At 39.9% G+C, this 27,485-nt stretch overlaps 1 protein-coding gene across 1 annotated transcript in view; it reads left to right on the top strand.

Moving 5' to 3' along the window:
- LOC103021919 (dynein axonemal heavy chain 11) overlaps positions 1-27,485 on the top strand; it is a 232,881-nt gene that overhangs the window by 178,212 nt on the left and 27,184 nt on the right. Inside the window, exons 63-73 of the mRNA XM_049480231.1 lie at positions 2,239-2,412; positions 3,601-3,836; positions 5,825-5,947; positions 11,034-11,238; positions 12,128-12,292; positions 13,375-13,515; positions 15,455-15,625; positions 16,523-16,645; positions 19,544-19,737; positions 22,217-22,365; positions 22,655-22,782. Coding sequence (XP_049336188.1) covers positions 2,239-2,412; positions 3,601-3,836; positions 5,825-5,947; positions 11,034-11,238; positions 12,128-12,292; positions 13,375-13,515; positions 15,455-15,625; positions 16,523-16,645; positions 19,544-19,737; positions 22,217-22,365; positions 22,655-22,782 — 1,809 coding nt within the window. The remainder of the gene's footprint in view (positions 1-2,238; positions 2,413-3,600; positions 3,837-5,824; positions 5,948-11,033; positions 11,239-12,127; positions 12,293-13,374; positions 13,516-15,454; positions 15,626-16,522; positions 16,646-19,543; positions 19,738-22,216; positions 22,366-22,654; positions 22,783-27,485) is intronic.

A 27,485-nucleotide genomic window follows, 5' to 3' on the forward strand; every position in this document is an offset into this window, starting at 1 on the left:
AAGCTGCTGTTTATCTGTGTTCTGAGTGCATGTATTATAACTGTATTATAACAATGTTTAGTCTTTTATTTTTACACAAATGAAGGTATATTCAGTTTTTTATGATACCGGCCCTTTAATAATCGCTTTTTGGTTCCGGGTAAAAAAGTTAAACTTGTTTTACCTGCATTTCTTTCACTTGTACGTTTGTCCCTCAGATTATCCAAAATCTTTAGCTCCGTTAATGTGAAATAAAATGAACGTAATATTTCTTTTAGTGGTTTTATTTAAAGCGCCGGGCGCTCTTGTTGGAGGAAATGGATGGGCCGAGAACAGGACAGCTCGGCTTTTAAACATATCAAGATAAATGATTTGTCTTTATGCCATTGACCTGGAAGCAATAGTGTTTAGACTAATAAATCAGCCCGTCTATATTTAATCATTAACTTACTGCAAAGCCTCAACAGCTGTTGGAAATTAAAAACGCTTCACCCAGGACTGAGTGATATTCCAAGCAATCCATAATACATTAGGCTAAAATTATAGTGATTTTTAACTGTCTGGGAATTTATTATGCGACATGTTCTGGATGCTCGACCCCGCGAAGCCGACGTTAGGTAAGATTTATCACTGCAGGAGCGTCTGGGCGATATTATTGAAGTCCTAAACGAGAGCTAAATTGATGAGTAGTGAAAATGTAACTAAAGTTTCAGAGCCGGTTTGGGTGAATTGTGTGTGTATACTTTATTGCTTATGTTGGTCAGTGTGTGTGTGATCAATGGGGAGGAGACGCAATCATCAGACGCTCTGCACCGCCGTCCTCCTCCACCCCTGACCGCTGATGCTGTAAACCTGTCTGACTGTGGTGTCACTCTGCTTCAGTCTCTGAGGACAACATCTGAATGTTTCACAGATTATACAATTAATACTAGACATCAATAGGCCAGATGTGTTAGAGGGTTAGTCCAGTGTGTATTATCTCAGGCAGCTTTCTCACCTACCTTGTTAGAACCAGATTTATAGAGCCCTGTTTTAGCAATCTATATGTGAGCCATGAACTGTGCACCGTGTAGCTTGATTTTGGGGCGTATACGTGTATCTTTGCTATCGTAATGATGGGAAAAGTGTGCGATGCGTGGCACAAAATGCATAAAAAGCATGTACTAGTTTTCTTAAAATCTTTAATTGTGGTTACTTGCGCTCTGATTTTTGCTATATTAACGTTGCCGCACTTTTGCACTGCTCATTTGGGCTGTAAAGGTGCGTGAGCAGGTAAGTTACAGGAACAATAATGTTATTTTACTTAGTATTCTGTTTATTGTTGATGTAAAAGTTGGGTTTGTGCACTGCTGTGTGTCCTTGTGTTTGTGTAACGAGTGGGGGTGTATGTTCACTGAGCTCACCCGTTAGCAATGAACTTGATGGTTGACTGTTGTCAGGGTTGTAATGAACACACCTCATTTCTAAACCACCATACCCATCAGTGTAGATATATTCACAAGCACCATTGCTATTTAAATCACACAGGTGTAAGGCGGGAAAATAGATTATTGGTGGCGTGTAAGATAGCAATGAGCATCGCAGCGTGCCTTGCGGAAGATGTAAGATAGAAACTGTAGAGTTTAATTTATTTATTTTTTTAACCAAATTTACAAGCCTCTTTTTGAATTGCTGCTGATGCAGCATTACCGAGCAGCATCACAGCGTATTCGGAGGAAAGCACAGCGACTCGGTTCTGATACATCAGCTCACAGACGCCTTGTGCTGATCAACATCACCCTTAGGACTGATGAGGGGAGAGAGCACCATCTTCCCACCCAGAAAGAGCAAGGCCAATTGTGATCCCTCAGGGTTCCGGTAGACGATGGTAAGCTACATGAATGGGATTCGAACCAGCAATCTCCTATTATATAAAAAGAAAAACAAGATCCTGTACAATGTTCAGCTTGTTCTGAACCAGTGGAAAAAAAGACATCAGGATTGAAAGGTGTTATAAACTATGGTCCAGAACAAAGGATCAAAATGTGGTTTGAACAAAAGATTTGTCTGCAGTGTGGTTACAACAGATTATGCTGGTGATTGCTGTATCTACTGTAACTGTAGATTTACTCTTATTTATTAACAGATATTAAAGAAGTCTGAGGGGAGTCTGTTAAACTCATTCTGCTGCGTGAACTTTTCAACACCGTAAAAGGGTTATTCAGTATTTATTATTCTGACCACTATCTTCTGTGTGTGCGCGTGCGTGTGTGTGAGCAGTCTGAGAAGGTGCGCTGGTCGGAGGCGGTTTTGGAGCTGGAGGCTCAGCAGGGGGCGCTGTGTGGAGATGTTCTGCTGGCTGCAGCGTTCGTCTCGTACGCCGGGTATTTCTCTCAGCCGTACCGAGAGCAGCTCCTGGAGAACAGCTGGAGACCGTTTCTCAGACAGCTCAGCGTACGTCCACCTCCTCCAACCCCACCCAAACCACACCCACATCCCACAGCTACATCACTTCTTATTCAATAACACTACTCAACAGATTCTTCAGTACTCATTTTAACTAATGTCTCAATTCATTATTTACAACATTATTAAGTCCTAAATATTGAGCATTAATTAACAATATTTCAACTAGTGTCAATTAATCATTAGAGATATTACTTAACTTGTTTTAGTATTTGGTATCGCAATTGGAATTTAGTTTTGGTATTTGATATTGTTGTTGCTATTTAGAATTACTATTTTGTGTTGATATTTGTGTAAAAAATTGGTTTTGGTATTTGATACATTAATTAATATTTTGTATTGACAGACATATTTGTATTTGATATGGGTACTAGATATTGGTATTTTATACTAGTATTTAATACTGGTATTGGTATTTAATATTGGTGTTGGTATGTGATATTAGTATTTGATACTGGTATTGGTATTTGATACTTTTATCGGTATTAAGTATTTATATTAGAGATGTGTATTTGATATTGGTATTTGCTATTGGTGTTTGATACTATTTAATACTTCTATTTTATATTTGGTATTGCTCAACATTTGCATTTGATATTAGTATTGGTATTTAAAATTTTTATTGATTAAGTATTGCTTAGCACTTTTTGTTTAATATTGGTATTTGATACTATTTAATACTTTTATTTTAGATTTGGTGTTGATCAACATTTGTATTTGATATTAGTACTGGTATTTGATATTGGTATTGGTATTTGATACTATTTAATACTTTTATTTTAGATTTGGTATTGATCAAAATTTGTATTTGATATTACTACTGGTATTTGATATTGGTATTGGTATTTGATACTATTTAATACTTTTATTTTAGATTTGGTATTGATCAACATTTGTATTTGATATTAGTACTGGTATTTCATATTGGTGTTGGTATTTGATATGTTTATTGATATTTGGTGATCATTTGTATTTGATATTGGTATTTGATACTGGTATTTTGGTATTTGTGAGCTGCTTCTTTACAGGGGTTGAAGCACTAGCTCTGTTGGGGAGGTGTGCTGTTCCTCGTGTGGTGTGGAGTGGTGGGGTGTGGAGTGTGTGTTGGGCTGAGTGTGTAAATTAGTGAAGCGTTGATGTGAATAGCATCACTGTGTGTTTTCCTCACACCTCCAGCCCCCCGTCCCGCTGACAGAAGGCCTGGACCCCGTCCTGCTGTTGGCTGACCAGGCCAGCGTGGCAGCCTGGCACAACCAGGGCCTGCCAGCAGATAGACTGTCAGTAGAGAACGCCACCATCCTGACCCGCAGCCAGCGCTGCCCCCTGCTGGTAGACCCCCAGCAACAGGCCGGCAAGTGGCTCCGTAATCTGTACGGCCCCGGACTCAGACTGGTGCAGCACGGACAGAAAGGGTGAGTGGGAGGGGCTTTCTTTTTTAAGAATAGTGCAGAGTAAATAAAACAAATATATTGGGAAGGGCTTTCTAAAATATTCAGGTTGGAGTGATTACTAACATTATTCATTATTTAATATTTAAATTAATGTGAATATCTCTATACTACTGTAGACACTTTTACACTCCGGTTCCTCTTTCTATGAGAACAAGAATCTGTTACAACAAAAATGTAAGAGCTCCTTAATAACCCCACAGAAACCACCAGAGATACCCAGTAAACAACGTAGTACCACCACGGCAGCCACTCAAAACTGTTAATCATTTTATTCACGCAGAATTATACTTATTTGCATTTGCAGACCTTCTGTACATAATAGACCCCTGGGTGTCCTAGGACCCCGCTCTGATAGCCAGGGCACTGATGTGTTTTAGGTTCACCACTTTATGATAACATAAGCAACTCTAATAAACTCAGCCCATAGGTTGTCCTTGATTATTGATGTCATTGTTTCATTGTTAACAACTTAAGTGTAAAGTAGTAATGTGCATTAAGATATTTTATTTTTGAACTATTAATTAATTGCATTACATAAGTATTTTGAATTGTAGAAACACTCAATCTTTGTATTTACATTACCAGTCAAAAATTTGCTCACACCCATTCCCATTTTAATAGTTTTCTTGTTATTCTCTACATTGTAGATTAATATTAAAGACATAAATTAATGCAATTATCTAATTAAAAAAGTGTTAAATAAACCAGAATATCTTTTGTACTTGAAATTCTTTATAGTAGCTATTATAACTTTAGTTTTGATGGCAGCTTTGCCCCTTCTTGCAATTCTCACTGCGCTCCAACTAGGAATGCGCAATGATATCAGAATTATATTGGTGTCAGACTGACTGCTTTAATTTAAAATGAATAGATTAAAGATCAGTGAGAGCTGTTATTCACAAATGGACAAAAACATGGAACACTGGTGAACCTTCCCAGGAGTGACCAGCCTATCAAAATTATTCCAAAAGGGCATGGACATCTCATCCAGGAGGTTCCAAAAGAACTCAATTATAATCCCAATTAGACTCATCCAGAATCAGCTCAGCTTGGTTTAGAATGGGTTTAGATTGAGAATGTGTGTACACACTTTTGACTGGTACTATAATTGTGGTTAGGTATTTGATGCTTATAATTTATAACTTAAAATTTAAAATGTTAAACTTTTACATAAATGCATTGACACATAATGTTTTAGTTGTGATTATATGATCAGCCAACACTATATTGCCATTAGTATCTGCTGTCCTACATTGTGTTTGGTGATGTAAGACTTGGATGGAGCTGCTCAGTCATAGAAACCCATTCCATGAGTCTTGCTAAGCTCTACTGTTCTTCTTGATCTAATCTGAAGCTACATGAAGTTTGGAGGTGTGTAGTGATGGAATCTGCAGAAAGTATGTTCCTCAGCTTCAGCTGACCCTGCCCTGTTATTTTACACTGACAGAGTGAGTTGCTGTTGTTTCCAGTATCTTCCACTGTGTTTTAATATCACTGACAGTTGGCTGTGGAATATTTAGTAGTGAGGAAATTTCATGAGTGGATTTGTTGCACAGGTGCTGTATTCTATCACTGTACCACACTGGACTTCACTGAGCTCCTGAGAGACCCATTCTTTCACTAATGTTTGTGGAAGCAGTCTGCATGTCTTGCTGCTTGCTTTTATACAGCTGTGGACATGGCTATGATAGGAACGCCTGAATTTAGAACTAGATAGGTGAGCAAATTCTTCTGGCTTTTCTTTGAGTTGTAAATAAAACTACCTCCATCATGTTTGGAGGCTGTACTTCCAAGCACACTTACCATAAAAACACACACTGTTATTGTACAGTAACTAATATGTTTTTTCGAAGGGGGAATTCTGGTTTACAGGTAGTTGTCTGATCTATGATGGTTTTATGAACACAGTACTCAGTTTCCTTAGTGTGTTCTGCTGCTGTGTTGTGCAGGTATGTGGAGTTGGTTGAGGAGGCGCTGGCCTGTGGTGAAGCTGTGCTGATTGAGAATCTAGAGGAGAAACTGGATCCAGTCCTGGAGCCTCTGCTGAACAGAACCACCAGAAACAGTGGAAGGCAAGTACTGCAACTCAGTCTGTTCAAATTTACATTTCTAAACAAAAGGTTATATTTTATAAGTTTAATAAAAAGACAGTGTGGAAAACAAGCTACCCAGTACTCTAGCTGCTCAGTTATGTATACTGTATGTAGAATTATATATGTCTGTATTTATGTTGATCCGATAAAAAAATAAATATTTAAGACCAGGCCTTAAATGTTCTGTACTTGACTTTAACATTTCTATGAAAGTCAACACACCAGGTATTGATATTCCAGACACTAAGGCACAAACAGCTATGCTTTATACTTAACATTTCATGCTGAATAGAACAATAAGAAGGATTTACTATTTCTATTTGTCCATTCCATATTTTCTGTGATATAAATATTTTTATTATTATTATTTGGACATTGTTGTTTCTATTTGGTTTATCTAGCCATTTTTGTTGGTTCCACTAACCTAACCATTTTAATTAAATTTTCATTCCATTATTTCTATTGGTTTAATTTACCTTTTTCAATTTGTCTATTCCTTTCTGCTTGGCCAATTCATATTTTTTTTTCTGTCCGATCAACGATTTCTATAATTTCATCCTATTGTTTTTGGGGCATCATTATTTCTACTATATTTTGTCTTTTTCTTTATTATTTTTTATATTTAACAGCTAATCATTTTTATTTTTTTTATTATATTGTTTCTCTTGGTCTATTCCATTATTATTACCTGTCCAACCAATCAGGGCTCAGTTTCCCAAAACCCTTTGTGTATTAAGAACATCTTAACACTGAGAGGAAGCGCTCAGTGTGATGCTCACTCGACCATCTTAGAATCTTCTTTGTCAAGACGCTTTTCAGAAAACCAATCTGAATTTATTGGTCAATTAACTAACTAACTTGTACTAACTTGTAATGAATCATTTCAGCTGGACCATCCTATCATTTTTTTATTGCTTCATCATTTCTTCTGTATTTTGCCGTTCTGTCATTTCTATTGGATAATTCTTGCATTTCTGTTCCTCCAGTTGAAATAAACATAAAAAAATTCTATTAAATGTGTGTGTACTTAGGATTTGATTAACAGTACTTACAACAGAATTGTTTTAATTAATTATTCAGTGACACTAGAGTAACTTTATTAATCATTACAAAACTGTATAACTAATATCTAATATCATTTTTATCTAATATCATTATGCAGCTATTAACATTGAGCAATGTTTAATAATGTTAAACAAGATCAATTCAAAGCACTTTTATCAGAAGTATTCAGTTATTTTTTTTTACTTTATGCCACTGTACAAATTCAAATGCATACAAGTCCATGGAAATATGTTGCCTTTCTGTTCTTTATATAGCTTCATATAGCATTACAATACTACCTGTATATGAGACACAAACATAAGCCATTTTTACTGTATGTAGCGTACAATGAGAAACATGATGAGGAAAAATCAGTTCACATACAAAAAGGTAACAAAAATGTATTTATTGCAAAGAAACACCTGTATCAGTCACTTAAAACCTCTTTTATACCCTGACAAATGATTACAACGTTCTTCTAATTAAGTTTGCTCAGGTGCAACTTGTATGAGACTACTTGGTAATTAGGGTTTTGTATCTGAAGGTCAATGATTCTCAGGTGACCAAGGTGTACTAAATGATGCAATTTGTGTTTAGCGATTTGCAGAGCTGTCATTTAGAGTGATATCTGAGTGAGAACATGTGAAATTGTGTTTTGAGTTCAGCAGTTTGGAGTCACAATGTGACACATGAGCTTCATGTTTTTGTATTTGTGTGCATAGTTCCACATTTTGTGTGTATGCAATGTGGAAAAACTGTTAATACCTGCTAAATGTACTATTTTGAAACAACTAATGTGCTTTTAAGTGCAACTTAAATCTAAGTAGATTTAAGTATGTTTTTTTGAACATAATTTTTAATACACTTGAAGTATATTGTAAATGTACTACTTTTTGTATTAATGCACATATTGTGTACACCTTAGTGCTACTGTAAAACAAAAAACTACACTAAAGTGCACTTTAGTATTTAATATCACTACATATATTTTCTATCAACACAACGTATAATTTAAAGCATATTGCTTAAAAATAGAGAGAAAGTATATTTAATGTGTATTTTCATTGAGTATTTTGAATAAAAAAAGGTACTTTTAGTATTCTTTACCTAATTGAACAACTTTTAATGCTTTTGCATATATTTCTTTTATAATGTGATTATTTCTGTTGTTTTGTATTTTTCCTTGTAGTTATTTGAATGAATCCATTTGAGTATTTCTAACAGTCCATTTTCTAGGATTTCTTTCTCTTTAAATAGTTGAATCGACTGGTGAAAATGAAGCAGATGAGTAGAAATGGAACAGTATAAATGAGGTGCAGTTAAACCGGTGTTAATAAAGGGTGACGTTGGGATGTGGCTACTGTTTTTGCTGTAATGGTAGTTTAGTTTAGTCTGTAGTTTAGTGTGTTTGTTGTGACGGAGATGATATGAATGCGGCTGTATTGTTTGGTTTTTTTGTCAGAAGGTGTGTGTGATGTTTCCTCTGAGAGTGTGATATCTGTGCAGAATGTGTGTGTGTGTGTGTGGAGCTGTGTGAGTGAGTGCGGTATGATAGCTCAGGGTTTAATGGGAGATGAATGAGGGCTGCGTGAGCTGAATCCAGCAGGGCGGCGGTATTGATCAGCTCTCAGCGCGGGTGATAGATGTGCGTTTGTTTGCTCGTATTCTTTGTGCGAGCTGAATATGGAGCAGCTCTTCTGAAGTGACTGATCAGCGTCTCTCTCTGCGCTGAGGGGAAGCCGGACCCACAGTGGACGCTCCTCCACCACATTTACTGATCATCCTGTAGAGCTGAGCAGACAGCAGACCTCAACTCAACACAGCTTAACCTCAGACATCTCTACACACATCAAAACACTCTGCAGTATACTATACTACAACTGTTATTATAATTATTATTAGTAGTAGTATTAGTAGTAGTAGTAGTAGTAGTAGGAGTAATAGTAATGGTAACAATTTAGAATTTATAAGGAACATCAACAGTACTTATGACAGAATGTCTAATTATTAACTGACACTAGTTAAGACATTATTATTAATCACTTAAAATGTCTCGATTCATTTATAATTTATAACATTCCTTAAATATAAAATGTAGTAATGTTTAATGTCTTAACTAATGTCAATTAATAGTTATCACTTAACTATTTAATTAGGTTTATTACTGTCATGCCTACCGTTATTGTGACGCTTATTTTAAATTGTTACCAGTGTAAAAGTGTTAGCAGTAATAGTAATATTAGTAGTAGTGATGGTAGGTGGTTTGGTTGCACTGGTATCTCATATGGCTACAAGAGTATTGCTAGGTGGTTGCACTGGTATCCCACTTGGCTGCGAGGGTGTTACTTGGTGGTTGCACTGATATCTCACATGCCTGTGATGGTGTTGCCTGGTGGTTGCTGTAGTATCTCACATGGTTACAAGAGTATTGCTAGGTGGTTGCGCTGGTATCTCACATGGCTTTGATGGTGTTGCCTGGTGGTAGCTGTGGTATCTTACATGCCTGTGATGGTGTTGCCTGGTGGTTCTGTAGTATCTCACATGGCTACAAGAGTATTGCTAGGTGGTTGCACTTGGATCTCACATGGCTGCCAGGTTGTTGCTTGGTGGTTTGCAGTTTTTTTTTTCATCCTTCATGACTGTTTGTGACCACTACATAATACAGAACTGATCCAAACCCAGAAAAGTAGGGTTGTTTCTAGTGCTAGTAAAACTGGGTGAGATGTGTTCCCAGTGTTCTGCCAGCACTCTGATTGGACAGAAACAGGAAAAGATGACAAATGAAGTCTCCAGGCCCCACAGACAAATGGCATTAAATAAACGCTGGAAGATGTGGAAGATCATATTCCCCAGCAGCCAATATTTATCCCAATCTGCATTTCAATTAAATCAGGCCTGGCTGGCTGGACCTGGTGGCTTTTAATTTTTCTCTAATTACCCCTCCACCCCCTCCCACCCCCCAGCCTGTCAGCCAGCAGTGCCGGCTCGAACACCGCGGCTCTTCCTGGGCCCAATTCAACTCTATATCTCCACAAGACGGAATTAATGTACTATTGATAGAACCATTACTCCACCAAATTAAAGTCCCGGCTGATGGATTGGCTCATGCTCCTCCGTCAGAAATGAAAGGAATAATTAGTATTCATTACTTCACACTCTGCAACATTCCAATTATTAATGAACTTCAGCCGAGGAGCCGCACCAGATTCATCACGGACCTCGCGGCCGGGCCGGATTGATCACAGTTAGAGAGCGTCGTGGGTCACAGGCACAGAGTGAAGTCGGGGGAAAAAACATTAAACATGGGGTGATGGACCTTAATGCTGTGGAGCTTTTGGTAAAATGGTGCAGATTTGCTTCACTGGTGTATCTATACAGACGACTGGGGGTTCCATTTGGTTAGCACATTCTACCAGCAGGCTATATCTTGGGCTGCTATGATCCACAGTTTGGTGGCCTGTAGCCTGCCGCTAACCCTAGTGCTAAGCGCTAGCCTTTTAGCTGTTCATAGGTGAGGATATTGGACTGTAGCCTGCATGTTTACCGAGTTAAAACAAGCTACGTGGGACGAACCGTTCTAATATCACCCTGGCTTACCAAAACACTCAGGGTTCCTCAGTGTAGCGCTGTTAGGTGGCAACTACTAGCTGTAACCACGGTTAGGCACTAATGCTAATGCTGTTGCACTCAGCCTTAGTGGAAATCTGGAAATCCAAACGAACTGTAAATGAGAAGCACTTTACAGAAGCACTTTACCCACCCAAATAAACAGTTTTCAGGAGAGAAATCTGTGTAAATTAACATTTAGTGCTCAGTTTGGCAATGTTTTTTTTTTCAACCACCACCACCACCTTCCAGCAATGAGACCTGCTGAATTAGAAGGAAAACATGCCGACACCTATGTTCCTTATTAGTGTCACATAATGTGCCTTATAGTGTGAAAAATACGGTAATAGAGGTGTAGCTTTCCAGCCTCTCAGATTGTGTGATCGTAACTGTGTGTTGTTAACACTGCCTGCAGGTCCGTCGGGCTGGGAGCACAGCAGCATCAGAACCCCAGCAGCGTCCGGCTCATCCTGCACACTAAACTGGCCAACCCTCACTTCCCCCCAGAGCTGCAGGCCCAGACCACCCTCATCAACTTCACAGTGACCCACACTGGGCTGGAGGAGCAGCTCCTGGGTCAGGTGGTCTCCCGCGAGAGGCCGGACCTGGAGAACCTGAAGGTCAGATTCAGAACTCTGCTGTTACTAATCTGTTTAGTTAATTTCCAAGTTATAGTTCCTCGGGTTTTACATTTCCTATGTTCTCAGATTTTTTATGTTTCCAAGGTTCTAATCATTATATGTTTTATATTTACAAGATTCTATATACTGACATATATTTCTTACATAAATACTATATTCTCAATGCTCTAGACTTAATGGTTCTACAGTCTTGAGGTGCTATGTTCACACTTTTTCTTGAGGTTATAATAAATTCCTTAATTATATGTTTATTCCCAAATTGCATATTCACAGGGTTTTGTGTTTTTTAGTTTCTCAAGGTTCAGTAATCTGAAGAATCTATGTGTTCTAAGGTTGTTCAGAGCCTTCAGATTCTAAAATTAACAGAATTTAAACTTTAAGGGCCAATTTCCCAGACAGGGAGGTCATAGTGATAATGGTGATTAGAATGATGGTGATAATGGTGACTAGGGTGAGGTGATGATAGTGATATTGTTGTGGTGTTGATGGTGATTAGGGTGATGCTGAAGATTATATGGATGGTGGTGATGATAATGGTGATAAGGATGATGATGGTGAGAATGATGGTGATAAGGGTAAGTATTGTGGTGGTGGTGGTGATGATGGTATTGATGTTGGTGGTAAAGATGAAGGTGTTGATGGGGATAATAGTGATGATAGTAATGATAGTGGTGATGGTGATAACAGTGATGATGTTGATGGTGATTACTGTGATTATCGTGGTGAAAATAAGGATGATGATGGTTAGAATGATGGTGATTATGGTGATAGTATTGTGGTGGTGGTGGTGATGATGGTATTGATGGTGGTGGTAAAGATGAAGGTGTTGAGGGGAATAATAGTGATGGTGGTAACTGTGATGATGCAGTTGGAGCTGAGCATCCAGCAGAACTTGTGTCGGATTGAGCTGAAGGAGCTGGAGGATGAGCTGCTGACCCGACTGTCCGCTGCTGAGGGAAGCTTCCTGAAAGATGCTGTTCTAGTGGAGCAGTTGGAGCACACCAAGACCACCGCCTTGCACATCCACAGCAAGGTAGGCCACACTGTGGGGGGATATAGTGCTTTAAACCCTGGTAGATGTAAGAGTTTAGACATTCTGCAGCTACCAAACCCCACATATTACTATTGCATTGCACTGGAAAGAAACCGTTATCTGATTTATATTCCCCAAAATATCAACAGCTCCAACAATTTCCAAAATACTTTAGCATCCACCTAGCAACATGTTAGTGACCAACAGCTGTACTACAGCATCACCTTAGCAGCCACCTCACAGCTCCTTTGCAACCACCTAGCAACATGTTGGAGACCAACAGCTGTTTATAACAACACCTCAGCAGCCACCCAGCAACACCTTAAAAACCACGTAGCAACATGTTACCAACAGATATAACATACCATCACCTTAGCATCCACCTCACAGCACCTTAGCAACCAGTTAGCAACACCATAGCAACATACAATTTCCAAAACAATTACATATGAACACCTTAGCATTTACCTAGCAACATGTTAGTCACCAACAGCTGTACCATAGCAACACCTTAGCAGCCACCTTACAGCACCTTAGCAACCACCTAGCAACATTTTTGTGACCAACAGCTGTGCCATTGCAACACCGTAGCAGCCACTCAGCAACACCTTACTAACCACTTAGCAACACCACAGCAACAAACAATTTTCATAACAACTACATATAACCACCTTAGCATTTACCTAGCAACATCTAGTGACCAACAGCTGTACTAAAGCAATACCTTAGCAGCCACCCAACAACACCTTAAAAAACAACCTAGCAACATCTAGGTGTTAGTAACTAGGTGTTAGTGACTAACAGCTGTATCATAGCAACACCTTAGCAGCCACCTCACAGCACCTTAGCAACCACTTAGCAACACCATAGCAACAAACAATTTTCAAAAAATCTACTTATAAACACCTTAGCATCCACCTAGCAACATGTTAGTGACCAACAGCTGTACCTTAGCAGCCACCCATTAACACATTGATCAAGTAACAGTTGATCAAGATTTTTTTTACTTTTTAGTTCAGTGTATTAAATTATACTTTTCACATTGTAGGTAAACATGTAGTGTGTGTGTGTGTGTGTGTTAGGTTGTGGAGGCGAGAGAGAATGAGCTGAAGATAAATGCAGCTCGTGAGCTCTATCGTCCTGTAGCTCAGAGAGCCGCTCTGCTCTACTTCATCATTAAAGAACTTCACAGTATAAACCCTCTGTACCAGCACTCCCTGCAGGTAACCACAACCACAGCAACCACCCCACTGTTTCACTGTCCATGCAGAACAGCATGCTGTGATGGCATGTGACACACACTCCGTTCTATTGCTGACTGATTACTTTACCTCACACACACCCGCTGACCTTCACCGTCTTCAGTCCTGCAAATAGCAGGTGTGAAAGCTGCTGTGAGCCACGGTCGGAACCAAAGGAACAAAATTGGCCATTGAAAGAAGTGTCTTAGATCTGGATTAGGCCGGTCACAAACACTGTTTTTGAAACAAACCACACTATTCTAGTTAATATAGTTTCATGCCACTGATCTAATAAAAACATATAATAACAAACCTATACAGTCATACTCTTTTAAAAAGTAATGAACTATTAATAATTATGGATATTTAGACATTGAAATGAAAATATACAATGTACACTACCTGTCAAAGGTTTAGTTTTAAAATGCAGTCATCCAAACTAAGAAGAAATGTATGGAATTATTTAAAATAAAAATATATTTAAAAAAATAAAAATTTAAATTTTAAATTAAAAACATTTAAAATAAAAATATATTAAACATACAAAAGATGTTTTAGATTTTAGATTTTTAGAAGTAGAATCTCTTGATTAGATGACAGTTTTGCACATCTTGTCTGGATTTTCTCAGTCAGCTTTATAAGGTAGAGTCACCTGGAATTCAGGCTTTCAGTTAACAGCTGTACTGAGCTTATTAGGAGTTAATTTAATTTCTTGTCTCTTAATGTGTTTGAGAGCATCAGTTGTAAAGTTGTGAAGACGTGGAGTACGTAAACAGTGAATAGCTCTATTTAAATAATGTTCTAATACATATTATGAAAAGCAAGAACTACTTAACTAAGTAAAGATAAAAATACTTTAAGAAATGAAGGTCAGTTAATCAAAAACATTTTAAGAATTTTTAAAGTATCCTTAAGTGCAGTCGCAAAGGCCATCAAAAACACTATGATGAAACTGGCACCCCGGATAAGAGCACCTAAATGCTTCACAGAGTATTTTGGTTTGTTTAACACTTTTAGGTTACTACATGATTCCTTATGTCCTTCATGGGCACTTCAGTATTCATTTACAATGTAGGAAAACAATAACAAAGTAAATACATTAAGTGTCCAAACTGGTAGTGTATGTATGTATATATATAAAAGTATCCTAAATAAACACAAAAAAATACAAAAGCAGCATACCATTAAATTCAAATTTATTTACTTTCCTTATTAGAAAAAAATCACAATGGGTAATATTGAGGTCAGCTAAAATTATAGGGCTTATGTCCATGTATTGTACAATAAATCAGAAGTTAGGGCGCCCAGTGGTCCAGCGGTCTAAAGCGCTGCCACTATGAGCGGGAGGTCGCAGGTTCAAACCCCCGCTCATGCAGCTTTGCCATCAAGCTTCCGGCGCTCAGAGGGAGCACAGTTGACCCTCTGGGTGAGTAGATGGCGCTCTCTCCCCACATCACTCCTAGGGTGATGTCTGCAGCACATGTTGTCTGTGAGCTGATGTATCAGAACCGAGTCGCTGCGCTGTGATGCTGCTCGGCAATGCTGCATCAGCGGTTGGTCTTCACCCTCCTGGTGTGTAGGAGCATCACTAGTGATAGGGGGAGTCCTAGTGAGTGGGTTGGGTAATTGGCTGTGCTAAATTAGGGAGAAAATGGGAAAAAATTAGAAATAAAATAATGAAAAAAAAAATAAAAATCAGATTACTTAAAATGAGGAAAACATTTTTTTAATAAACATCTGCCAGATGTCCCAGTACAATAAAACACAACACAAAATATCTTTAAAATTGAGCTTTTTATTTTTTGTATTATTTCATTCAATAGAACAGCAATCACAACATGAGGATTATTTTATATTTATAGCAGACTTCAGATGATTTGTGTTATTGCAGTGTGTAATTTTCTCTGATCTGATCTCTCAGTCGTTCAGTGCTGTGTTTCTGAGGGCGATCGAGGACGCTGAGGCGGATGAGGACGTGTCGGCCCGAGTGTGCTCCCTCACCCAATCGCTCACCTATTCTGTCCTCCAGCACATCAACCGAGGCCTGTTTCAGAGGGACCGGCTCACCTTCCTGACACACACCACCTTCCAGGTGAAGAGGAGTGGCAACCCTACACCAAAACACCCCCCCACACTGCCCTCCCCCCACACCCGTCATCTGCATCAATCACTTTACTTTTCTTCCCTACATTAACTTCTATTAGGCTCTGCCTGTCAGCTTATTGATCACATCCTCCTGACAGGCAGGATGGACCCACCGACACCCCTCCCCCAACCCCAACTCTCCTGCTGCTCTCCATCTGCACAGTCCGGCTACAGTAATCAGTCAACAGCTGATTCTGACATAAAACGGTCATTTACTTAAATAAAGAGTGTATAGGGACTATTTGTTCCTTATACTCAGACTGGAGGCAAACGGGGTGCTTTATAATGCACTATAATGTTCATATAAACCACACGCTCATTCTGACAAACTGTAAAACACAACAGGAAGTGTAGGGGGAACTCTATAATGCACTATAATGTTTATGTAATCCACACACTTAGTTTAACAGACTGTAATACACTAAAGGAAGTTCAGGGGGTGCTCTATAATGCTCTATAATGTTCATATGACCCACACCCTCATTCTGATGAATTGTCATACACTACAGGAAGTTGTAGAGGGCACTTCATAGTTCATATGATCCACACTCTCATTTTAACAGACTGTAATACACTACAGGAAGTGTAGGTGGCACTCTCTAATGCTCTATAATGTTCATATAATCCACACTCTCATTTTAACAGACTGTAATACACTACAGGAAGTGTAGGTGGCACTCTCTAATGCTCTATAATGTTCATATAATCCACACTCTCATTTTAACAGACTGTAATACACTACAGGAAGTGTATGGGGTGCTCTATAAAGCTCTTAAATGTTCATATGACTGTATTAAGGTCTGTTCCTCAGTCTGATGGTGTGGTGTTTCTATGATCTCTACAGGTTCTTCTGATGGAAGGACATATTGAAGTAGAGGAGCTTAATCTGCTGCTGCATCTCCCTGCAGAATCCAGCAGTGGAAGTCCTGTGAGTTTCCTGTCTGCCCAGGCCTGGGGAACCATCAGGGTAAACACTGTCTGATCCTCTACTAATATTAGCTCACACTTAGCTTCACACACGTTCTCACTCTTTAAATTCTTCTAGAAATAGTCTAAATAATTCTATTGAATTCTGAAAGAAAATGAAGATTTGCAACAGTGCAAATTAAGAAACATATTCTAAAATATTGTAAACAAGGAAAACATGGTGAAACAGTGAATTTAAGAGAATGTTCTAGACCAACCAGTGGAAAATATTGCAGAACCATATTAATAGAATTATTTTTATAAAACAGTGTGATTTAAAGGCAATTGTAAAACTGTCTGAATTAGAAGAATGCTCTCTAGAACAGTGTGGATGGAATAGAGCGCTCTAGGAGAGTAAGAATGGAATATAACACTCAAGAACCGTGGGAATGGAATAGAGAGCACTCTAGAACAGTGTGGATTGAATAGAGCGTTCTAGAACAGTGTGAACGGAATAGAGAGCACTCTAGGACAGTGTGGATTGACTAGAGCATGGGTCAGCAACCCGGGGCTCTGGAGCCGCATGCGGCTCTTTCATCCTAATACCGCGGCTCCGCGTGGCTTGTGAAAATAAATTACAAGTATTTAATTGAAGTGTATTTTATTTTGTTTTAGTTGCTTTTTTTTTTAAATAGTTCTAAATTGAAGATTAATGTAATCTTGGAATACAAAATTATATTTTATTATATTTCATCGCTCAAAATAAGTGCCACATTTGCGAAAGCCGGTATACCCGCCAAAACGCTGTCCATGTATCAATACTTTCAACCCCAGGTAGGCCAAGTATGGAGAAATGGTTGTGATGCTCGTTGCTATCTTACACCCTGTCAACAGTCTTGGCACACATCGTTAAAATAGCTTCTGGTTCATCCACTGACTGATTAAAACCCTAACAACAGTCAACAAAATGCCACATATCACCGCCACCCCACTCCCACAAAAAAAAAAAAACACCTGGCCCAGAGCCTTCAGGAACCAAAAATAAAATATCAAAAATGTGCACAGTAACGATGAATTACTATTAGTTATATTTTTTCTGATATTTATAAGGATTTATAATTATGTTCAGTAGACGGACTTAATAATTGTTGCTTAACATCAGATATAGAATCCTGCTGTTTGAGAATTTGACAGATGCACCTGATGCTCATTCTCACTCATCCTGCAGTTTTGGAAATAAAAAATAAAAACAGAAAAAACACTTCGACTGAACATAAATTTGTTTTTCAAATTTGAAAAATATCAAAGCATGTTGCTACCATGCTCTCGCTTTTCGCGTTGCCTGTCAGTTCTCCAAAGCTCCCGGTGAAACCAGATGTGAAGATCTATAAAGGTATATGTTCGTTTCTCATCACCAGGTCACATATATTAAAATATAAAATGTATTAACTTATTACTAGTTTCGCCCGCTCTCTAAAACGCCGCTCACTGCCGGAGACATGAGCCCAGCGGCATTGCGCCTCTGTCTTGGTAAAAAAAAAAAAAAAAAGTTTAACATTTTAAGAAATGACGTTGGGTCAAGTGTAGTTTAATCAGCAAAGCAATAGTATAAACCACTCTATAACCAGCATCTTTACTGAAATGTTATTTATTGTTATTGAGGCAAAGTGCGCTGCACCTTGTCTCTTTCGCAGCAAGAACGGAGTTCAGAGCGAGGTTACAAATATAATATAAAACTCAATTCATTTCAACTTCAGATGAGTGCGGACCTGTAAAGTTAATTAAATGCTGTCAAATATAAAGGACAGGTTGAGGTTTTGGTGTGCTGTTTCCATGATTTGAAAGTGAAACTAATGTCAGTTAGTCAGTGTTGCAAACCCAACTTTTACATCAACAAAAAACACAATACTTAATAAAATAACATTGCTGTTCCCGTTCCTGCTGGAGCTCCTTCACAGCGGGAACGAGCAGGTCAGTTTCCTCTGCTGAGACGCACAAAAGCGCAGCGATCCAAAGTCAGCGCGCACCTGACTCTTAAAACTTATAAGACTGGCACGCTGATTGGTTTATTTCACGTTACCCAAAAACACCCATGATTAATTAAGAGAATTAGTGCTTTCCTTTTTGAGCTGTACAAAGGCGTATTTTTGCCTTTGTCTTTGTCCAAAGACACATTGACACGCCCTAAATCAAATTGCGCAATACGCAAATGACCGGTGCGCTACAGAACGCTAAAATAGGGCCCAAAAAGTATTTGTGGCTCCCAGTGTTTTCTTTTACGTGGAAACCGGGTTCTAGAACAGTGTGAATGGAATAGAGAGCACTCTAGGACAGTGTGGATGGAATAGAGAGCACTCTAGGACAGTGTGGATGGAATAGAGCATTCTAGAATATAAAAAAGAAAATAAAGGTTGATTGATTGAGCACTCTAGAACAGTGTGAATGGAGAGGAACACTCTAGAACAGTGTGAATGGAGAGGAACACTCTAGAACAGTGGAAATGGAGAGGAACACTCTAGAACAGTGGAAATGGAGAGGAACACTCTAAAACAGTGGGAATGGAGAGGAACACTCTAGAACAGTGGAAATGGAGAGGAACACTCTAAAACAGTGGGATTGGAGAGGAACACTCTAAAACAGTGGGAATGGAGAGGAACACTCTAGAACAGTGGGAATGGAGAGGAACACTCTAGAACAGTGGGATTGGAGAGGAACACTCTAGAACAGTGGGAATGGAGAGGAACACTCTAAAACAGTGGGAATGGAGAGGAACACTCTAGAACAGTGGAAATGGAGAGGAACACTCTAAAACAGTGGGATTGGAGAGGAACACTCTAGAACAGTGGGAATGGAGAGGAACACTCTAAAACAGTGGGAATGGAGAGGAACACTCAGATTGGGTTCTAGGCAGTATAGGCTGTTACAGGTACAGCGTGTATAACCGGAAGCTTCTCTTCAGGCCCTGTCAGTTCTGGAGGCATTCTGGGGACTGGACCGGGATGTGGAGGGTTCTGCTAAGCGCTGGAGGAAGCTAGTGGAGTCAGAGTGTCCGGAGAGAGAGCGCCTCCCTCTGGACTGGAAGAAGAAGAGCTCAATGCAGAAGCTGATCATCCTCAGAGCCATGCGTCCTGACAGGATGAGCTACGCTCTCAGGTGAGAACCTGTTAGAACCTGCGCATGATCAATTGCATTCACCTGTTTTAAACAGTGCTGTGTCAGAAGACTGAATAAAACAAGTTCTATATAGCACTTAAAATGGTTCTTTGAACAATATGGGAATGGGACCTAGTTGTGTTAGAATATCTAGTCAGTTAATATTAAATGCCTCATGGTCTTATTGGATTTAAAATAGCAGTCAATTGATGAAAACTGCGATTAATCACACTTGTTCTCTGAAGATGCAAGTTTTTACAGTGGACATATGAATGTAAATAAAATAATGAATGTAAAAAATGTAAAATGCAACTATATGTATATTAGCGATGTCAATGAAAATACTAGTATATGTATGTTTGAGGGGAGATAAAGCCATCATGGGGCGCTGGAAAAATGAATGCATGACAAATTGGACAGAGGAAACTTTTTTTTTTTCTTTTTTAATATACCGTATTTTTCGGGCTATAAGGCGCACTTAAAATACTTATTTTTTCCCAAAAATCGTCATTGCGCCTTATAATGCAGTGCGCCTTGTGTATGGATTTTGCTTGTGTTTACTGACCTCGATTTTATGTGGTACACGGCGCTCTGTTGTGCAGAATTCCTCACCCACGCCAGAAAAAGATCCCCCTCTTGGGCTAGCGCGTGGTTACCTTTGACTGCCGTACTGCCTCTCGGCTGTGGCTCAGGGTAGCTAGTTTCCACTGTAGCTCCGTGGCCAGAACAAGGTGCCGGTAAACTTTCCTTTCCACCCGTTCTGGGGTAATAGCACAAACTGTTTCTTTTTAGCGCCCACTTCTAAGTAAAGTTAACCTCTTAACACGCGCTGGCCCACCGGCGGGCCAGAAATATTTAATATTTCATAACTGGCTGTGTTTCTGAATAGTTATGAACAGTTACAGGTTCAATATAGACATCCAATATACCATTTAAAGCTTAGAATCTCTGCTTTTGAGCTATTTAGCCTATTTAGCGGAATATCCTTTCAGAAAATAAACATTTAGGGCGAAATATGCCTTGGTTATGATTTTAATAATTCATAACTCTCGTATTTGCGTTTATCGTTCGTCCATATTTCATCGAATGCGGTCATGTCATACACCATTCGAACCGTCTGGCTCTCCGGATTCCAGAACTGTGCTTTTACTGTAGGATGTATGTTTCATGAATTAGAGCTGCGTCAGAGCGCATGTTTCCAGTAATAAAAGGCTCTCCTTTTGTCCTGGGGTAACCTCCGGTCACTGCCGCCACCCCCCGAACACACACCCGCGCTCAGCCACAGGTCCTACCTTCAAAACGCGTCCAGACTAAAGAGAATCCATCAATCCAGTCTCCTGTAATCCACAGTTATATCCAAACAGCGCTGGAAATCACTTCATCCAGAAATGAAACTTATCCAATCTTTATCTCTGTTTTAAAACCGTTTTATTCACCGAATTCGGCACAACACGCTATTATAGTCAGAAGCCTCGCGGAGTAATGCGGTACTTGCTGTGCTTCAACATAATATTATGGTCTGTCGGAGCGTTGCGGCTACCGTTGTCAGGAGCGTCGCGGAGTAATACGTACTTGCTGTGCTTGTTGATTTATTGCTCAAAGATGTTGTTATTTTTCACAGATATTGTGAAGGATTTATTGCTCAGAGTTATTGTTACTGATATAAATAAAGTTTCATTTAGTGCGCCTTATAATCCAGTGCGCCTTGTGTATGGACTAACACTAAAAATAGACCGTTCACTCATCGTGCGCCTTATAATACGGTGCGCCTTATAGTCCGAAAAATACGGTACATCTCAGCTTGCTTATTAGGAAGAGTAAGAATGGAATATAACACTCAAGAACCGTGGGAATGGAATAGAGAGCACTCTAGAACAGTGTGGATTGAATAGAGCGTTCTAGAACAGTGTGAACGGAATAGAGAGCACTCTAGGACAGTGTGGATTGACTAGAGCATGGGTCAGCAACCCGGGGCTCTGGAATTAGGACTTAATTTGATGAATATAAAAGGGTGTTTTCACACCTGTAGTTCTGAAAGTTTCTATGGTCTGGATCAGTTGATGAGTTTGTTTACTTAAAGCCTTTTAAAGCCTCCCTCTGTTTGGTTCAGTTTCACTCAGGCATAAACCTAAACACACCACTGATTTTCACTGCAGTGAAAATGTATCCTAATTTTAGAGGAAACACTGCAGTATGACTTCAAATAAATGTGTAATTTCTTGGTTTAAAATAGTTGGTTTAGAGTTTCCTTCTATTCCTTTTTGGAAAAAAATAATGTTGGTGGCCAACTATCCAGTGCTTCCCTTATGTCTTTATTAAATGAAATGTGTGTTTTCTTGTTGGTTAGTATTTAATTTAAAGTAAAATTTAAAATATTTTTGAAATACCAGACAGTATTTATATTTGTTTAGTGAACTAACTGGACAGTAGGACCGCCCTCAGTTTGCCTCTGTGTGTGAAATTGTTGTTTGTGTGGTAGGAATTTTGTGGAGGAGAGTCTGGGCTGTGAGTATCTGGACGCTGGAAAGGTGGAGTTTGAGAAGGTCTTTGAGGAGAGCAGCTCTTTATCCCCCATCTTCTTCATCCTGTCTCCAGGAGTCAACCCCCTGACTGAGGTGGAAACACTCGGTATGTCAGGAGCGTTCTGATTCAGACCAGAACATCATTGGACTAGAGATTTATTTTTGAGTTTGTTGGGTACTCTCGATTAATTCCAGAACAAATAGGTTCACATGAAGCAATTGAGCAAAATCAAGAGTTTATAAATGTTTTATTGTTTTTATACTAAACATTGAACTAATTTTCTCACACAGAACAATATCGAATGAGCCGGCACAGAAAGCAGTAGCAGTAATGCTAGAATCTCTGCTGGCTAAACTTTTTTCAATATAAGGTGTGTGTGTGTGTGTTCATTCAGGGCTGAAGCTGGGCTTCTCCACAGAGCAAGGGAACCTCCACAGCGTGTCTCTTGGTCAGGGTCAGGAGGGCATGGCTGAGAAGGCTCTGGAGGCAGCAGCTCTAAAAGGCCACTGGGTGATTTTACAGGTATTGAGCTTTATGTTTAAAGAGGAGCTGCATCTGTGGTTGAAGGAGTGAAATAGAAAAAATCCACCCAAACGTTTATACATCTGCTCCTCCCATTCTGTAGAGGAGAAACTAATACCAGTAGCTCCAGTAAAGCTGACAGATTGGGCGAGTTTGTGAGTCTTACCTTCTACGCTCGAAACAGTGCTGCTGTACATGTAGTTTAGTTCTTAAGCGAGCGTCTACTGCCTCACAGCACCCCACATGTCTGTTTCACTAGAGCTGCATAGCCGAGATTTCCACCACAGGATTGTAAGAGCAGATATATGGACTTTTGATGTGTTAAATTTAGCTCCTTCAACCACAGACCCAATTCTCTGGAATTCTCAGGAAGCTGGTGGATTTACATTAGTAAATAAGGTTACCGTATTTTTCACACTATAAGGCGCACTTTAAAGTTTCCAAAAAGGTTCCCAAAAATCATCAGTACACCTTATAATCCAGTGCACCATATGTATGGATTTTACCAGTCAGGTATTAAGGAGCAGTAAAGCCCCTCCACTAAAGTACAGCGTTATACAGGGGTTGTAGTTTAGTTCTCCAGCACCGAGACTGGAGCAGTATTAGCACTAGCCGCGAACCAAGTTAAGCTGTTCAGAGGTGAGTATATCGCCTGTAGTCTAAGGGTTTACTGTATTAAAACAAGCTACAAGCCACACTAGCTAATAGTGCCCTGGGTCACTGAAACATTTAGGGTTCCTCAGTGTCAAGTCGCTTGTCATGTGCAGCTTCCCCACTTGAAAGGGATTGACCCATCTACTCGGAGTTTACACTGGATTTCACTCAATGACCAGCCAAATATCTTCTTTTCTCTTTTTATTTCAACACAGTCCTTATTTAATTTGCTTTTGTTTTCATTCACAGTTTTCCATATGATTTTGTAGTTGTTTTTAGCTCATTAATTCGGTGATTTGGTTTGAACAGTGTCCGAATAGTCAAAATAGCTGGGCTAGCTTGGACGAGCTCCGATAGCCACAACAAGATGAATAGAGTTGATTTCAGTTGAATAGTTGAATAGAGTGGCGTACTGAATCGAATACAGCTGAACAGAGCCAAATATAGTTGGGCAGAGTATAGGTCTAAGGTGTAAGGTGAAAAACCTTTAAAACAGAAAATACACAGAAGAAAGAAAAATTAATTATCTCAAGAAATTAAAGCTAGTATGTTTCACCACTAAAAGCATAATTAACACATCGACAAATGGTTCTAACATAAGCAGAATTTAGAAACATATCTAGCTTAAATAAACAACTAGCAGGCTAAACAATTAGCTAAACACAACAGCCTGGTATCTTCTTTGTCACGGAGTTAGCAAAGTCCATATGGCTTAAGCAGAAGCCACTATTTTCACTCGAGTAGCAATTCCGAGGTGTTTTTAATGTTCTGGCTACTCTTACCGGCTGCCTCTCCGGGTCTAGTAGACGTTGTCAGTCCTGCACAGTCTCTGAGAACACCAACTTCACTGGGTTCCGAACAGTAGCTTCTCCTCGTGATTCAAGTTAGCAGCTCTCTCTCTCTGTGTTTTACTCCTCTCTCGCTCTGCGCGTCGTCTCCTCCCGCGCCCGCGCGCCTTCTAGAAGTTCCGGTTCGGGTTTTCCAGATTAGTTCCGCTTGGTTGTTTTCTTGAGAATTTTCTTTATTAATTAACTTCAGTAGTTTATCTTCTTTGAGTTTTTTTTTTTTTTTTTTTTTAGTGATGCTTTACTCTTTCTGATGTACATTTAATGCGTTTCCTCTTCTTTTTAATTCTTAATTTCATTTTATCTATTCATTTCTTTGTATTAATTAATTAAATTATTTAATTATTTTCCTTTTTAATTATTCTTTCTTGAAAACTTGGGTTTGACTTCACACCTCCCACTCGATCTTCACGTGGACACACCAGGGAGATTGGCGAGTTCTAAGTCAAACTAGATTTTGCTGGATTTTTGATCTCAGTCTCCGTCTGTTCTTCAACAGGTAATAAAACGACTAACCGCCTGACGTCTCTATGAAGGACAGTGGCTTGGGTTGCCCCTCTTCTTCCATCGGCAGTTTGGTGTCTTGCTTTTGTGTCTTGAGCTCTTTTTAAAGGAACACAGTAGCTTGGGAAAACTTTGATTTCAACATCTCTGACGATGCCCTTGCTGTCTGGATTGGCACAGACAACTCTACCAAGCTTGAACTGCCCCCTGAGTGCATTTTGGTCACATAACCAGACAACATCTCCTACTGCGACATTCCTCTGTACTGTGTGCCACTTGCTCCTTACAAACAAATTGGGACCAGCGAGTTGGCTCCAACACTTCCAGAACCTAGTTACTTCTGACTGCATGGCTCTTAGTCTTTTGTAAGGGTAGTCAAAGGTTTTAATGTCTCCACTATGAGATGCTCGACCATGTAGAAGAGTGTTGGGTGTGACATAGTGAATACAGTCTTCCCGGCTCTGTACTCTGGCATCGATCGGACGCTCATTTGCGAGGTTAGCTGCTATGTGTAAGGCTGTTTGAAACTCACTGTAGCTGAGATCAGATTCTTTCCCAAGACTCTGGAGCGCTCGTTTCACAACTCGCACAGCAGCTTCTGCAGCACCATTCCTATGTGGAGAGTCGGCAGGGTGAATTTTCCACATCCAGCTTGTTCCATTCTTGGCTGCAGTCTCCTCCAAGGCTACTTTATCCTGATTGTCAATGAATTTGTACAGCTCTTGTAAGATAGGCTTTGCTCCAATGAAATTGGTGCCTGGGTCTGACCAGATTTTCTTTGGATGCCCTCTAATCGCTGTGAATCTTAGATATGCCATCAGGAAGCTTTCTGATGAAAGTGAATTTGCTAATTCAGTGTGAATAGCTCTGCTGACCATACAGCTAAAGACAATCCCCCAAATCTTGAGTTTTACTCTTTTCTTGACATCATCTTTGACTTGGTAGGGTCCAAACAGATCTACTGCCGTGAATTCAAATGGTGCAGCTGGCTCGGTTCTTTCTAGTGGCAAGTCACTCATCACTTGCTGGCACTTCTTTGCTTTTGCTCTCCTGCAGACCATGCATCCATCAACAACTTTTTGAGCGATTCTCCTACCTCTTATGACCCAAGCCTTCCCAAGGAAAATGTCTCTAAGGGCATCTTCACGTTCCCTTACTGAGATGACTGCTGTTGAAGGGACTGCCTCCCACTTTGGACTGTTTAGGGTCTGATTTCTTCCCATGAACCTTTTTGCTGCTCTCCAGATCCACGCCACTGTTTTGACTAATCGGGTTAGATCACTGAACCGCTTGACATCCACAAGGCTCTTGATAGCTGACCCTGCAGGTGGTCTTCTTGGCTCAACCTGTTCTTGGTTCTGGAGCTGTCTAGGTTCTTGTTCCTTTGCTTTAGCCCGTGTTAACACAGCCACAAATGCCTTCTTTTGCAGTCTGTTGATATTTTCTCTAGCAGTGGTTGCTAATTCTTTAGCTGATTTGATTGGCCACTCACTTACGGGTAAGCTCAGAAACTTTGGTGCTTTTTGCCATTCAGAGTCTTCGTCCAGTTCCTGTGGGCTGGCTCCTCTGGTGACAAGATCAGCTATGTTTTGTGATCCAGGTATCCAGTACCAGTCTTGGATCCTTGTACTGCTCTGCATCTCTCTGATTCTATTTGCAAAGAATGTTTGATAGCCATAGCTCTCTCGTTGTATTGCACCAAGGACTGTTTGGCTGTCGACAAAATGGTACCATCTCTTTACCTGGATTCGGCTGTGCAGCTCAAAGTACTTCTTTAGCCGTGAGGCAAATACTGCTCCACACATTTCTGCCTTGACTCTACTAGTCTAATGATCAGGTCTTGAGTGGAGTTCCATCTCAGGTACATCACTGCTCCATACGCATGTTCACTTCCGTCAGAGAATGTGATTGCATAGGGTTCTTCAGTGAAGCATTGAGGAGTCAGTGCTCTTGTAAATTTGACTTTGCCAAGCTGGACATACTCTTCAAAGAGGTTGATTGCATCCTCTCTGATGCTTTTTGAGAGTGCCATGTCCCATGTGTCTTTAACAAGACAATGTTTGCCCTTTGCTTCTTGGAATGCTCTGCGCACCAGAATGGCTCCCTTTTGCTTAGCTGGAGTTACCAAGCCAATTGGGTCGAATAGCCCTGCTATCTGGCTGAGCATCTTTTTCCTTCTCTTTGAGAAGTTGATTTCTATCATGATGTGCAGCTTGTCTTCTTCTACAATGTTACCCAGACCAAGTGCTTTGTTGTCATCATCACACATCTGATTTGGCAAGATCATGGTTTTTGTCTTGATCTGCTTCTTTTCTTTGCAAGGCTCCTTCCTCCCACTTTGCCCAGAAAAGACCCAAGACCCAATAACTGTCATTTTGGAGTACCTGATGCTCCTCTTTTAGGTGTGTGAAGGATGGTAGGTTGGCCGTTTCATGCATTGCCAACTGCGCGATGCACCCTGCAGGTTTGTCGCCAATGTTCACTCTCGTGATCGCAAATTCCTGCAGCTCCTCATCCTCAGAATCACGCCAGAGAAATCTGTGAAGCCAGATTATAGCCAAACTGAATTGTACATCTTTTTTATGTCACCCAGGGCAGCATGTGTTCCACCCCTGAATCTGAGGAGGACAGCACGAATTTGGTTGAGAACATCTGGGCCCTTCATTAATAAGTCGTTCATACTCACGCCTCTGAATCTCT

Source organism: Astyanax mexicanus, chromosome 6 (genome assembly GCF_023375975.1).
Source record: "Astyanax mexicanus isolate ESR-SI-001 chromosome 6, AstMex3_surface, whole genome shotgun sequence".
Classification (NCBI taxonomy): domain Eukaryota; kingdom Metazoa; phylum Chordata; class Actinopteri; order Characiformes; family Acestrorhamphidae; genus Astyanax; species Astyanax mexicanus.